Below are 11254 nucleotides of genomic sequence, written 5' to 3'. Positions count from 1 at the left end.
TAAGCCAGCAGGTGGTCATCTCCAGCAGGGTTCCAGACTGCAAGAGGGCACAGGCCGGGCTGAGGGACCTGCCCCCCCCTCCCCCCGCCAAATGCACAAATTTTTGTGCACCGGGCCTCTAGTCAATAATAGGAGGATCATTGATTGATTGGCTGCCTCCCGCATGCCCCCTACTGGGAATTAAGCCCAAAACCCAGGCTTGTTCCCTGACAGAGAATTGAACTGTGACCTCCTGGTTCATGGGTGAACGCTCAACCACTGACCCACACAGGCCAGGTGAAACATCTTTTTTTTTTTTTAAATCAACTTATTTATGCATTCATTGGTTAATTCTCGTATGTGTCCTGACCAGGGATCGAACTTACAACCTCATATATGGGGATGAAGCTCTAACCAACTGAGTTACCTGGCCAGGACTAAAAAACAGCTGTTCTTTGATTGTCCTTACTATTTTTTTGGTATTAAATTTTTAAAATGAAATTATTGTAATAAATGGCAGTTTTTAAAAATGTCCTTATCTTGCCAAAAATAAAGTTGGCAGTTCTCTGCTGGACCCTATTTTTGTAAAATTCTAAGTCTTTGAAATCCAGTGTCTGAGGCCTGCTGCCTCGGTGGTGGTTTTGCCACATCCCTGGCTGTTGAACAGCCTTTGATAGCACTTTACCACCATGTGCAGCGGTGGAGTAACTTCCAGGAATTGTATAAGGTGGTATTATTCATTCAGTTCATTGAGAGCGAGACATCTGGCACAAAAGTGGTCTGACAAGCCTGAGAGAAAGCTCTTCTCCCAATCCAATGGAATTCCTTCGAATCTTACAGTCCTTGCTTTAGGACCTGGAGCTAGAACATAAGTTTTTTGCCATGTGTAAGACCCAGGGAGGAGAAAAGAGGAAAATAAAAACAAATCATCTCACAGAATTGCCTAGGGTTGGTATGGGGTCCCACACTGTCTCTCTATACAGCCCTCATCTCAATGCCATCAGTACCACATGCCTTGCCCATATCATAAATGAAATCTCTGATGTAGAAGTCCCTCTCCTCACCACTCTCTGCCATGTCAATGTTTCTCCCATTAAGCAATTATCTCATAGAAATGTGGAAGACACTGCTGGGAGAGAATACATTGATTCAAACTTTCTAAAGGACAATCAGGTAATAGGTATCACTTTTTTAATTATTGTTTTTAAAATCTTTACCTAAGGAAATGTTTTTATTGATTTATTTTTTTATCTTCACCTGAGGATATTTTCTCCATTGGTTTTTTTTTTTAAATATATTTTCATAGATTTCATAAAGGAAAAAGGAGAGAAACATCAATGATGAGAACCATCCACCGTTGCATGCCCCGCCCCCCACCCCCAACTGGGGATCAAGCCCCACAATCCGAACATGTGCCCTGACTGGGAATTGAACCGTGACCTCCTGGTTCATAAGTCGACACTCTAACCACCTAGCAACAATGGCCAGGGCTGGTTTTATTAATTTTTAGAGAGGAAGGGAGGGAGAGAGTAAGAGAAACATCAATACGTTGCTTCCTGCAGGTGTCCTACCTGCAACCTTTTGGCATAGGGCAGTGGTCGGCAAACTCATTAGTCAACAGAGCCAAATAATCAACTGTACAACGATTGAAATTTCTTTTGAGAGCCAAATTTTTTAAACTTAAACTATATAGGTAGGTACATTGTTATTAACTTAATTAGGGTACTCCTAAACTGGCCTTTGCTAAAAACGTCCTCAAGCTGATTGAGGTACGTTCGCTGAGGTCAACCCCTTCCAACTCTCCCATCCACACTCGTCTTGTATACTTGTTTCAGATAAGACAAGTGTGGATGGGAGAGTTGGAAGGGTCGACCTCAGCGAACGTACCTCAAAACCATGTACCTCCCCCACGCTGCATATCCCGCGGCCCCCGCGTCTCCCGTCGCCCAACCGACACCCCCCACTTCTAACGCCACTTCTTCAAAATAGACTCGCCCACGAAGTTTCAATCGCACTGTACGTGCGCGCCCGCACGTGGTATTTTGTGGAAGAGCCACACTCAAGGGGCCAAAGAGCCGCATGTGGCTCGCGAGCCGCGGTTTGCAGATCACTGGCATAGAGGATAACGCTCCAATCAACTGAGTCAAACTGCCTGTGCCCGTATCACTATTTTATTTTATTTATTTATTTTTTTTTAAAGAAGTCTTTTTTTTTTTTTAAATATATTTTATTGATTTTTTTACAGAGAGGAAGGGAGAGGGATAGAGAGTTAGAAACATCGATGAGAGAGAAACATCGACCAGCTGCCTCCTGCACACCTCCTACTGGGGATGTGCCCGCAACCAAGGTACATGCCCTTGACCGGAATCGAACCCGGGACCTTTCAGTCCGCAGGCCGACGCTCTATCCACTGAGCCAAACCGGTGTGGCCCGTATCACTATTTTAAATGTATGTCTTATTTAAAGGATTTTTTTCCCTAAAGAATTGGAAACCGCCTAGCTAGTGTGGCTCAGTGGATGAGTGTCAATCTGTGGACCAAGAGGTCACCGGTTCAATTCCTGGTCAGAGCACATGCTCAGTCCCAGATGGGGGGGCTGTGCAGAGGCAGCCTATCAATATTGATGTTTCTCTTTCATCGATGTTTTATCTCCATCCCTCTCCCTTCTTCTCTCTCTAAAATCAATACAAACACTTTTTATCCTCACCCGAGGAAATTTTTCCATTGACTTTTAGAGAAGGTGGAAGGGAAGGGGAAAGACAAAGAGAGAGAGAAACATCAATGTGAGAGAGACACATTGATAGGTTGCCTCCCTCACGTGCCCCAACCAGGGCTGGGAATTGAGCCCGCAACCAAGGTACATGCCCTTGACCAGAATCGAGCCTGGGAGCCCTTCAGTCCATGGGTCAACGCTCTATCCACTGAGCCAAACTGGCTAGGAAATAAAAACCTATTTTTAAAATATTTTTTTAAAGAATTGGAAACCACCTAACTGTCCAACAGCAAGGTCTTGGTTAACAAAGATGCCATGCAGACATTAAGAAAGTTAAAGATCACCTTTACTGATGAGAAATATCTACATCTGCTAAGTGAAAAGCAAGTTTCAAAACTGCATAGAGAATATGATCCTGTTTATAACTTTTTTAAAAAGCCCTGGCTGGACAGCTCAGTTGGTAGAGCACCGTCCTGATACGTCAAGGTTTCAGGTTTGATCCCCCAACAGGGCACACACAAGAATCAACCAATGAACGCATAAATAAGTGGAACAACAAACTGATGTCTCTCTCCCCCTTCCTCTTGCACTAATAAAAAAATAATAATAAGATAATCCAGACAGAATTGATTTCCATTCTGGCTGTCATTTACTAGTTGCATAGACTTGAGCAAGTTTCTTAACCTATCCAAGCTTCCATTTCCTCACATGTAAAGCAGCAACAGCGGTATATGTCACAGGGGTGTTATGAGAATGCAATGAGTTAAGTGTATGCAGAAGAGTGCCTAGTCAATAGGAGGCTCTCAAATGTTAGCTGCTTTACTTTCGCACACATTTATTACTCCTACTATATACCGGGCTCAATGGTGAGCTTAAACGGGGTCCTGGGCCCTGCCTGAAGGACAGGCCATAAACAGTAAACGTATTTTTCTGAAATCACAATTTGAGAAGCACCCACTACGAAGAAAATAAGACTCTGGTAGAAGGACCTACTTGGCTAGAAAGACCAGGAAAAGTCCAAGGATACAGCACTGAATCCCACATTCTGAAGGATGATTAGGAGTTACGATATAAGGGGTAAGGGTTGGAAAAGCAATACAGATAGAAGGCACTGGTCTCCTGTTTACCCTTTACATTTTCTTTAGCAAAGGGGAGATTATGCCACGTACACTATCTTACAACAACTTTCCACATCAACACACGTCATTCCGGTGTGACCGCTGTGGAACATGGAAGCCCACAGTTTAACCCAGTCCCTATTGATAGCTGTTTGTTTTCCATTTTTGGTTACTGCAAAGAAAACTTAGAAATGTCTTTGTACCTACATCTTTGCTTATGGAACTGACTCTTACATTTCTAGAAGTTGGGTCAAAGGAGTATATAATTTAATCAGGAAAAATGGTGATGCCTTCACTCCCTGACCTCTGTTCTAATTCTTTATATATAGGATATGTATTTCTTTGTATTTTTTTTTTCAAATACAAGAAACAACTCCAACAAGGCTAATCTGTCAGCTTAAGGCACAAGTCATTTATTTCTTTATCTCTCCCACCTTACCCAGACCTCAAATAACACTTGTTCAATTAAAGAGGTTTCAGGGCCAGCCGGTGGGGCTCAGTGGTTGAGCACTGACCTATGAACCAGGAGGTCATGGTTCGATTCCCGGTCAGGGCACAGGCCCGGGTTGCAGGCTCCATCGCCAATGGGGGGCGTGCAGGAGGCAGCCGATCAATGATTCTCTCTTGTCATTGATGTTCCTCTCTCTCCCTCTCCCTTCCTCTCTGAAATCAATAAAAATATATTTATAAATAAACAAATAGGTCTCAGGGCTCTGGGCACATCCACCCCCTACAGACTTGCTGAAAAGGAACCTACCTCAGGTCATTCTTGAGTTCCACGACCACATCCTTGCCCACAAGGGACTTGAAGAAGGAGTAGAAGAGCTACTGGGCGAGAGGGGAAACCGTCACCGGGGAAGAGAAGGCGGGGAGCGGCCTTCGCTCCGCCGGGTCCGACCCGCCTCCCCGCGCAGGTCTCAGCCTCCACCGAGGGCGTGCGGGGCGCGGGCGGGCATCCTGAGCCCAAAGGCCGCGCGCTCTTCACCGACCCGGGGCCCGAGCTCCCGGCTCGCTCAGTCCGCCACCTCCCCGGGGCCCTGCCCCTCCCCAGGAACCCTCCCCCCCAAGCCTGGGCTCCGTCGAGGACCTGCTCCTTGAGGTCTGACTTCCCCTCTCCCGCGGGCTCTTAAATTTTCCCTTAAAAGGGAAAAAAGCCCTGTGCTCCCAGATGTCTTCTCGGGGAACTTGAGGTGCAGGAACTAAGGGCGGAGGGAACCCCCGACGCGGCCGGGACCCCCACCCCGACCCCAACCGACCGACCCGCGCGCTCTCCCCGAGGGCGCCTCCTTGTGACGTCACAGTCCCTACCATGGTGCTCGCGCGGCGGGCTGCCGGCCGGACCGGGAAAGCGAGGGCCTGGTGCCGCGGGCCAGAGGCCGGGGGGGAACCGAGCGCGGGGCGGCCCCTGGGGCGGCGCGGGGCGGGGCGGGAGTGCCACCGGGAGCTCCGGGTGCAGAAGCGGGGCGCCCGCCAGCACGGGGATCCGCGAGGAAGGGCTCGGGGGAGGGGCCAGAGCGCGGGGCGGTGCTTCCTGCCTCCCGACAGCCTCCGCCGCGGGCGCCACTGCGCAGGCGCGGCCGCCGGGTGGGATGTAGCGTCTCCCTGAGCTCCTCCCTGCAGACACTTCCTATTGAAAGCTGCTGGGGAGTTGGTGGGACTTCAGAATTCGTACACTTTCTATATATGCTACACTTCCTTAAAAATTAAAAGGAATGTTGAGCTGCCCTGCCTGTTTGGCTCAGTGGATAGAGCGTAGGCCTGTGGACCAAAAGATTCCAGTCAAGGGCGTACTTCGGTTTCAGGTTCCTCCCGGACAGGCCCTGGTCAGGCTCCTGCAGGAGCCAACCAATTGATGTGTTTCTCTCACATTGATATTGCTCTTTCCCTCTCCCACTCTCTCTAAAAATCAATGGAAAAATATCCTCCGGTGAAGATTAGAAGAAAAAGACATGTTGAGCCCCCAAGATCAGAAGCCTGAGCACAAATCTTGGTTTTATTAAAGGCTCCCTCCCAATAAACATATTTCTCTCAAGGACCCATCTCAGGCCACACTTCTTACACACTTTTGCCCGGGGCTGTCCTGTGATGGGCTGAGTGAAACTAAGCAGACTGCCTGGAGGATGGACATAGCCATCCTCATTTTTAGCTAGGACAAGGGTCCTAAGGTCTGGACAGTTCTAAATGCTATTTCCAGCTAAATGCCAACATATAGCAGCATTCTGCCGATGCAGCAGTGAGCAGGATGAGAGGACAGGAAACTCAACCCTATAAATGCCAACTGCAGAGAAGAAACCAACATGTAATTGACCCAATAGTGTACATAAGCAATGACTAAGCTTCCTTGCAGCGGTTCTCAACCTGTGGGTCGAGAACAATGAAAATACATCCTGCATATCAGATATTTACATTACGATTCATAACAGTAGCAAAATTACAGTTATGAAGTACCAACGAAAATAATTTTATGGTTGGGGGTCACCACAACATGAGGAACTGTATTAAAGGGTCGCGGCATTAGGAAGGTTGAGAACCACTGACCCTAGTCTATCATTGAATATAAGTAGTAATCAATTAGCAACTGCTCCAGCTGGGGCTGAAAGTGCCTGATGGGCAAAGCATCTTCCTGCTTGAAACAATTAGCTCATGAAATGTCAAATACTTTGTCCTTACCAACTTACCAACTTAATCGTTCACAATTAGCTCACAATCAGACCACACATGCTCTCTCCATGAACTTTCCTTTTCTTTTCAAGATACACTCACAGTCTAATGATACCAGAAGAAATTTGTTTCAGGAACAAATTTACTGAGTGACAAATAACCATCCACACAGGAAGAAGAAAGTTGGTGAGGCTGGAACTAAATAACAGACAGATTCATCAAATGGTTCAGAGAAGGGCCTAGTTTTCCTAAGAGTCTGATTCCAAAGTCAGAAATGGGACATTGGAGTGTGAAAAGATGGCACATGAGACTCCTCCATTAGAATTCCAAAATGATGGTAACTTAGGTTCAGGTCCAGTCAATTCAAAAGTCATAACAATGTTTGAAGATGAAGGGAACAAATTCACCCTAGGACCCTCCAGCTCCAGATAAGATTAATCTACTTCTTCAATGGTGGGGCCTGTGGCAGCCCGCCCAGGTGTGTACCCAGTTCCACAGGTAGGCCCAGTGCATCCCTCCTGATAGAGTTTTGTAATGACTGGGTTACACACTTGCTCCAGTTCCTTTCTCTTATGATCAAACTCATCTTTCTCAGCCAGTTGATTGGCCTCCAGCCACGAAAGAACCTCGTTGCATTTATCCAGAATTTTCTTTTTATCAGACTCACTAATCTTACCCTTCAAGCCTTCATCACTCACAGCACTCTTCATGTTAAAAGCATAGGATTCTAAGGCATTTTTTGCAGCAATTTTCTCTCTCTGGATCTCATCTTCAGCTTTATATTTCTCAGCATCCAGAACCATGCGCTCGATGTCCTCCTTGCTCAGGCGGCCCTTGTCATTGGTGATGGTGATCTTGTTGGCCTTGCCGGTGCTCTTGTCCGTGGCTGTGACATTCAGGATGCCATTGGCGTCGATGTCAAAAGTCACTTCAATCTGAGGAACTCCCCTGGGTGCAGGAGGGATTCCAGTCAGGTCAAAGCGCCCCAGCAGGTTGTTGTCCCTCGTCATGGCCCTCTCGCCCTCGAACACCTGGATCAGCACGCCCGGCTGGTTGTCCGAGTAGGTGGTGAAGATCTGTGTCTGCTTGGTGGGGATGGTGGAGTTGCGCTTGATCAGGACAGTCATCACGCCCCCGGCTGTCTCCAGGCCCAGCGACAGGGGCGCCACGTCCAGCAGCAGCAGGTCCTGCACATTCTCAGACTTGTCCCCCATCAGGATGGCTGCCTGCACTGCCGCCCCGTAGGCCACCGCCTCGTCCGGGTTGATGCTCTTGTTGAGGTCACGGCCATTAAAGTAGTCCTGCAGCAGCTTCTGCACCTTGGGGATGCGGGTAGAGCCCCCCACTAAAACAATGTCATGGATTTTCGCCTTATCTATCTTGGCATCCCGAAGAGCCTTCTCCACGGGCTCCAGCGTGCCCCTAAAGAGGTCTGCACACAGCTCTTCAAACCGGGCTCTAGTGATGGACGTGTAGAAGTCGATGCCTTCATAAAGTGAATCAATTTCCAAGTTGGCCTGCGTGCTGGACGACAGGGTCCTCTTGGCCCTCTCGCAGGCGGTGCGCAGCCGCCTCACGGCTCGCTTGTTCTGGCTGATGTCCTTCTTGTGCTTGCGCTTGAACTCCTCCACGAAGTGGTTCACCAGCCTGTTGTCAAAGTCCTCCCCTCCCAGGTGGGTGTCCCCGGCCGTGGCCTTCACCTCAAAAATCCCATCATCTATGGTCAGGATGGACACATCAAATGTGCCTCCACCCAGATCAAAGATCAGGACCTGTCGCTCGCCCTGACCTGCTTTATCTAAGCCATAGGCAATGGCAGCAGCTGTTGGTTCATTGATAATTCTTAGCACATTGAGACCTGCAATCACGCCTGCATCCTTGGTGGCCTGGCGTTGAGAGTCATTGAAATAGGCTGGCACAGTGATCACAGCGTTGCTGATGGGATGGCCCAAAAAAGCCTCAGCAGTCTCCTTCATCTTAGTCAGCACCATAGAGGAGATTTCTTCAGGGTAGAAAGCCTTTTTCTCCCCTTTGTAGGATACCAATACTTTGGGCTTGCTTCCTTCACTGATTACTTGAAAAGGCCATAGTTTCATATCTGATTGTACTACAGGATCATTAAATTTTCTGCCAATCAGGCGTTTGGCATCAAAGACAGTGTTCTGAGGATTCATGGCTACCTGGTTCTTGGCCGCATCCCCGATGAGCCGCTCGGTGTCGGTGAAGGCCACGTAGCTGGGGGTGGTGCGGTTGCCCTGGTCGTTGGCAATGATCTCCACCTTGCCGTGCTGGAACACGCCCACGCACGAGTAGGTGGTGCCCAGGTCGATGCCGATGGCCATTCCCTTAGCAGCAGCCATGGTTTTCCGAGGCCTGTTGAGAAAAAGTGAGATAAAGTCTTGGGAGAGTACTTCTTTAGTCTGTGTATTATTTTTAATTGTGCTAAAATACACATTAATGCAATTTACCATTTGAACCATTTCTAGGTGTACAGTTCAGTAATAAGTTCATGCACATTGTTGTCCAACCAATCTCCAGAACTCTTTATCTTGCAAAAACTGAAATTCTATGTCCATTAAACAGCTTACCATCCCCTACTCCCACCAGCTCCTGGAAATCACCACTTCCTTTTTTTTTTCTTTTTTTTTAGCTATGCCTCAAAATTTTAATAAGATGCCCTCTACACACATTTGCTACTAAAAATTGAAACAGCACATCAAAATATTTGTTACAATTCAAATACGTACAAGAATAAGGTGTATACCTAAATTGACTTCATGTCATAATTCTCAATAATACCATTAGAAGGATCTCCATGTAATAGTCAATAGCTACAGCTACATTTAAATCTTGGGCCTCCTGATTGATTCAGATACGTGGTATATAATAGCCTCAATCCTCGTCATCCTTAATCACAACCTTTCTTTCATTTCTCTCCAAACCCTTGCCACTGTCTTCACTCCACATCTCCTCGTGCCTTAACTCAGCCCCAGCCCAAAACCCTTGAAGTTTTTTCTGTGTCCTGCTGTTGGGGCGAACGTTTTGGCGGAAAGGAATGTAGTACTAGGGTTGAGAGTGAAGTCACTAAGGTTCTTTGCTAGCACTTCTGAGACAGCCTGCGTGCCAGCTGAATCTTCTTCATCGGGCATCTGAGAAAACTTCCGGGCCGAGGGTGGGTTGAGCTGCTCTGGTGAGTCCATTGGAAGTCTAATCTCAGCCTCAAGTTCCTCCTAGATTCTGTCCCCAAAGAGTTCAAGCAGAAGGTGATGCTCAAAACTCTCAAATTGCTACAAAGCAGCCCGGAAAGAACTGTATAGCCCAAACACAGGAAATTCCCAATTCCAGAAATCACCACTTTCTGTCTCTGAATTCAACTACTTTGGATAGCATGTTAGTGGAATTATACACTATTTCTCTTTTTGTGACTGGCTTATTTCACTCAATATAAGTTCGTCTATGTTATAGCATGTGTCTGATTTTCCTTCCTTCTTAAGGCTGAATATTGCATTATATATCCACATTTTATTCATTTACTCCCTCCGGGGACTCTTGGGCTGCTTCTACCTCATGGCTACTGTGAATAATGCTGTCATGAACCCTGGGTACAAGTATTTTGTGTGTGTGTGTGTGTGTGTGTATACAAATATCTCTTCCAGCCCTAACTGGTTTGGCTCAGTGGATAGAGCATCGGCCTGCGGACTGAAGGGTCCCAGGTTTGATTCCAGTCGGGGGCATGTGCCTTGGTTGCGGGCACATCCCCAGTGGGGAGTGTGCAGGAGGCAGCTGATCGATGTTTCTAACTCTATCCCTCTCCCTTCCTCTCTGTAAAAAAATCAATAAAATATATTTTTTAAAAATCTCTTCCACACAATCTCCCATGCTTTTTTAAAAAATATGTTTATTGATTTCAGAAAGGAAGGGAGAGAGAGATAGAAACATCAATGATGAGAGAATCATTGGTCCGCTGCCTCCTGCACACCCCCTAGTGGGGATGGAGCCTGCAACCTTGGCATGTGCCCTTGACCTGAATCGAACCCAGGACCCTTCAGTCCGCAGGCCGATGCTCTCTCCACTCAGCCAAACCAGCCAGGGCTTCCATGATTTTTGGAGAGATAGACAAAAGCATTCTTCGTGGGAAGGCAGTGGGTGTCACTGTTTTCAACTTTCACAGGTCCTGAGGCAATTGCCCTGTCCTCTGTCTCTGCTGTGTTTATTCTGAGGGTGACGCCTGCTGGACTAGGACTATTCTACCTCCTGGTCTCTGCAGACACAGTAATCACCGCACTGGGGTTTCTGCCGCCCTGGGCTCCTCTCCCCTCACCGGGGATTTGTGGGAGTAAGTCGGGGAGGTGGCGGCTCCAGGCAGCCTCTATGTCCAACCTTTCACCTGAAACAATCCTGCTCCCTAGGGACAGTAACAGACCAGCTCCTCCGCCCCTTCCTAGCGGCCGTGACCATCCCGCGCCCCGAGCTCCTCAAAGGACCCCCTCCCGCGGCTGGCAACACCCCACACCTCAGACCTGAGGGCCTTCCGGGACTCCCCAGACCAGGACCCACCCGTTACCCCAGCCCTCCCGGGTCACCTGTTCTCCCGTCGCCTTCGCTCCAGTTTGGTAACGTTCGGACTGCGAAGCCCCAGTCGGTGGGAACTCCCTCAACATCGATGGTGCGCAGCCGGTGTCGCCCACCCCCCACCAGCCCGCCCGCCCCAAAGCTTTGAGCGTCTTCAGTCCGCTCATCCCGCCTCCCAGACCAGCAGTGTGTTCAGAGGCCGCCTTTCCATT

General features: G+C 48.2%; 2 protein-coding genes across 2 annotated transcripts in view; both read right to left on the bottom strand.

Moving 5' to 3' along the window:
* Positions 1 to 5309, bottom strand: part of LSM2 (LSM2 homolog, U6 small nuclear RNA and mRNA degradation associated) — an 8664-nt gene extending 3355 nt beyond the window's left edge. The window contains exons 1-2 of the mRNA XM_023745844.1: positions 5118 to 5309; positions 4567 to 4634 (exon numbers count right to left, since the gene is read on the bottom strand). Coding sequence (XP_023601612.1) covers positions 4567 to 4634; positions 5118 to 5120 — 71 coding nt within the window. The 5' untranslated portion in view covers positions 5121 to 5309. The remainder of the gene's footprint in view (positions 1 to 4566; positions 4635 to 5117) is intronic.
* Positions 5310 to 6582: 1273 nt separating this feature from the next.
* Positions 6583 to 11191, bottom strand: HSPA1L (heat shock protein family A (Hsp70) member 1 like). The gene is made up of 2 exons (XM_006104597.3): positions 11054 to 11191; positions 6583 to 8843 (listed from the first exon to the last, which is right to left on the bottom strand). Exon 2 carries the CDS (start codon positions 8828 to 8830, stop codon positions 6905 to 6907), a length of 1926 nt encoding a protein of 641 aa, XP_006104659.1. The 5' UTR covers positions 8831 to 8843; positions 11054 to 11191; the 3' UTR covers positions 6583 to 6904.
* Positions 11192 to 11254: the final 63 nt, after the last annotated feature.

This window comes from Myotis lucifugus, unplaced genomic scaffold (assembly GCF_000147115.1).
Source record: "Myotis lucifugus unplaced genomic scaffold, Myoluc2.0 scaffold_585, whole genome shotgun sequence".
Lineage (NCBI taxonomy): Eukaryota > Metazoa > Chordata > Mammalia > Chiroptera > Vespertilionidae > Myotis > Myotis lucifugus.
The sequence above is the reverse complement of the archived record's forward strand: the minus strand, read 5'-3'. Positions and strand labels throughout refer to the sequence as shown.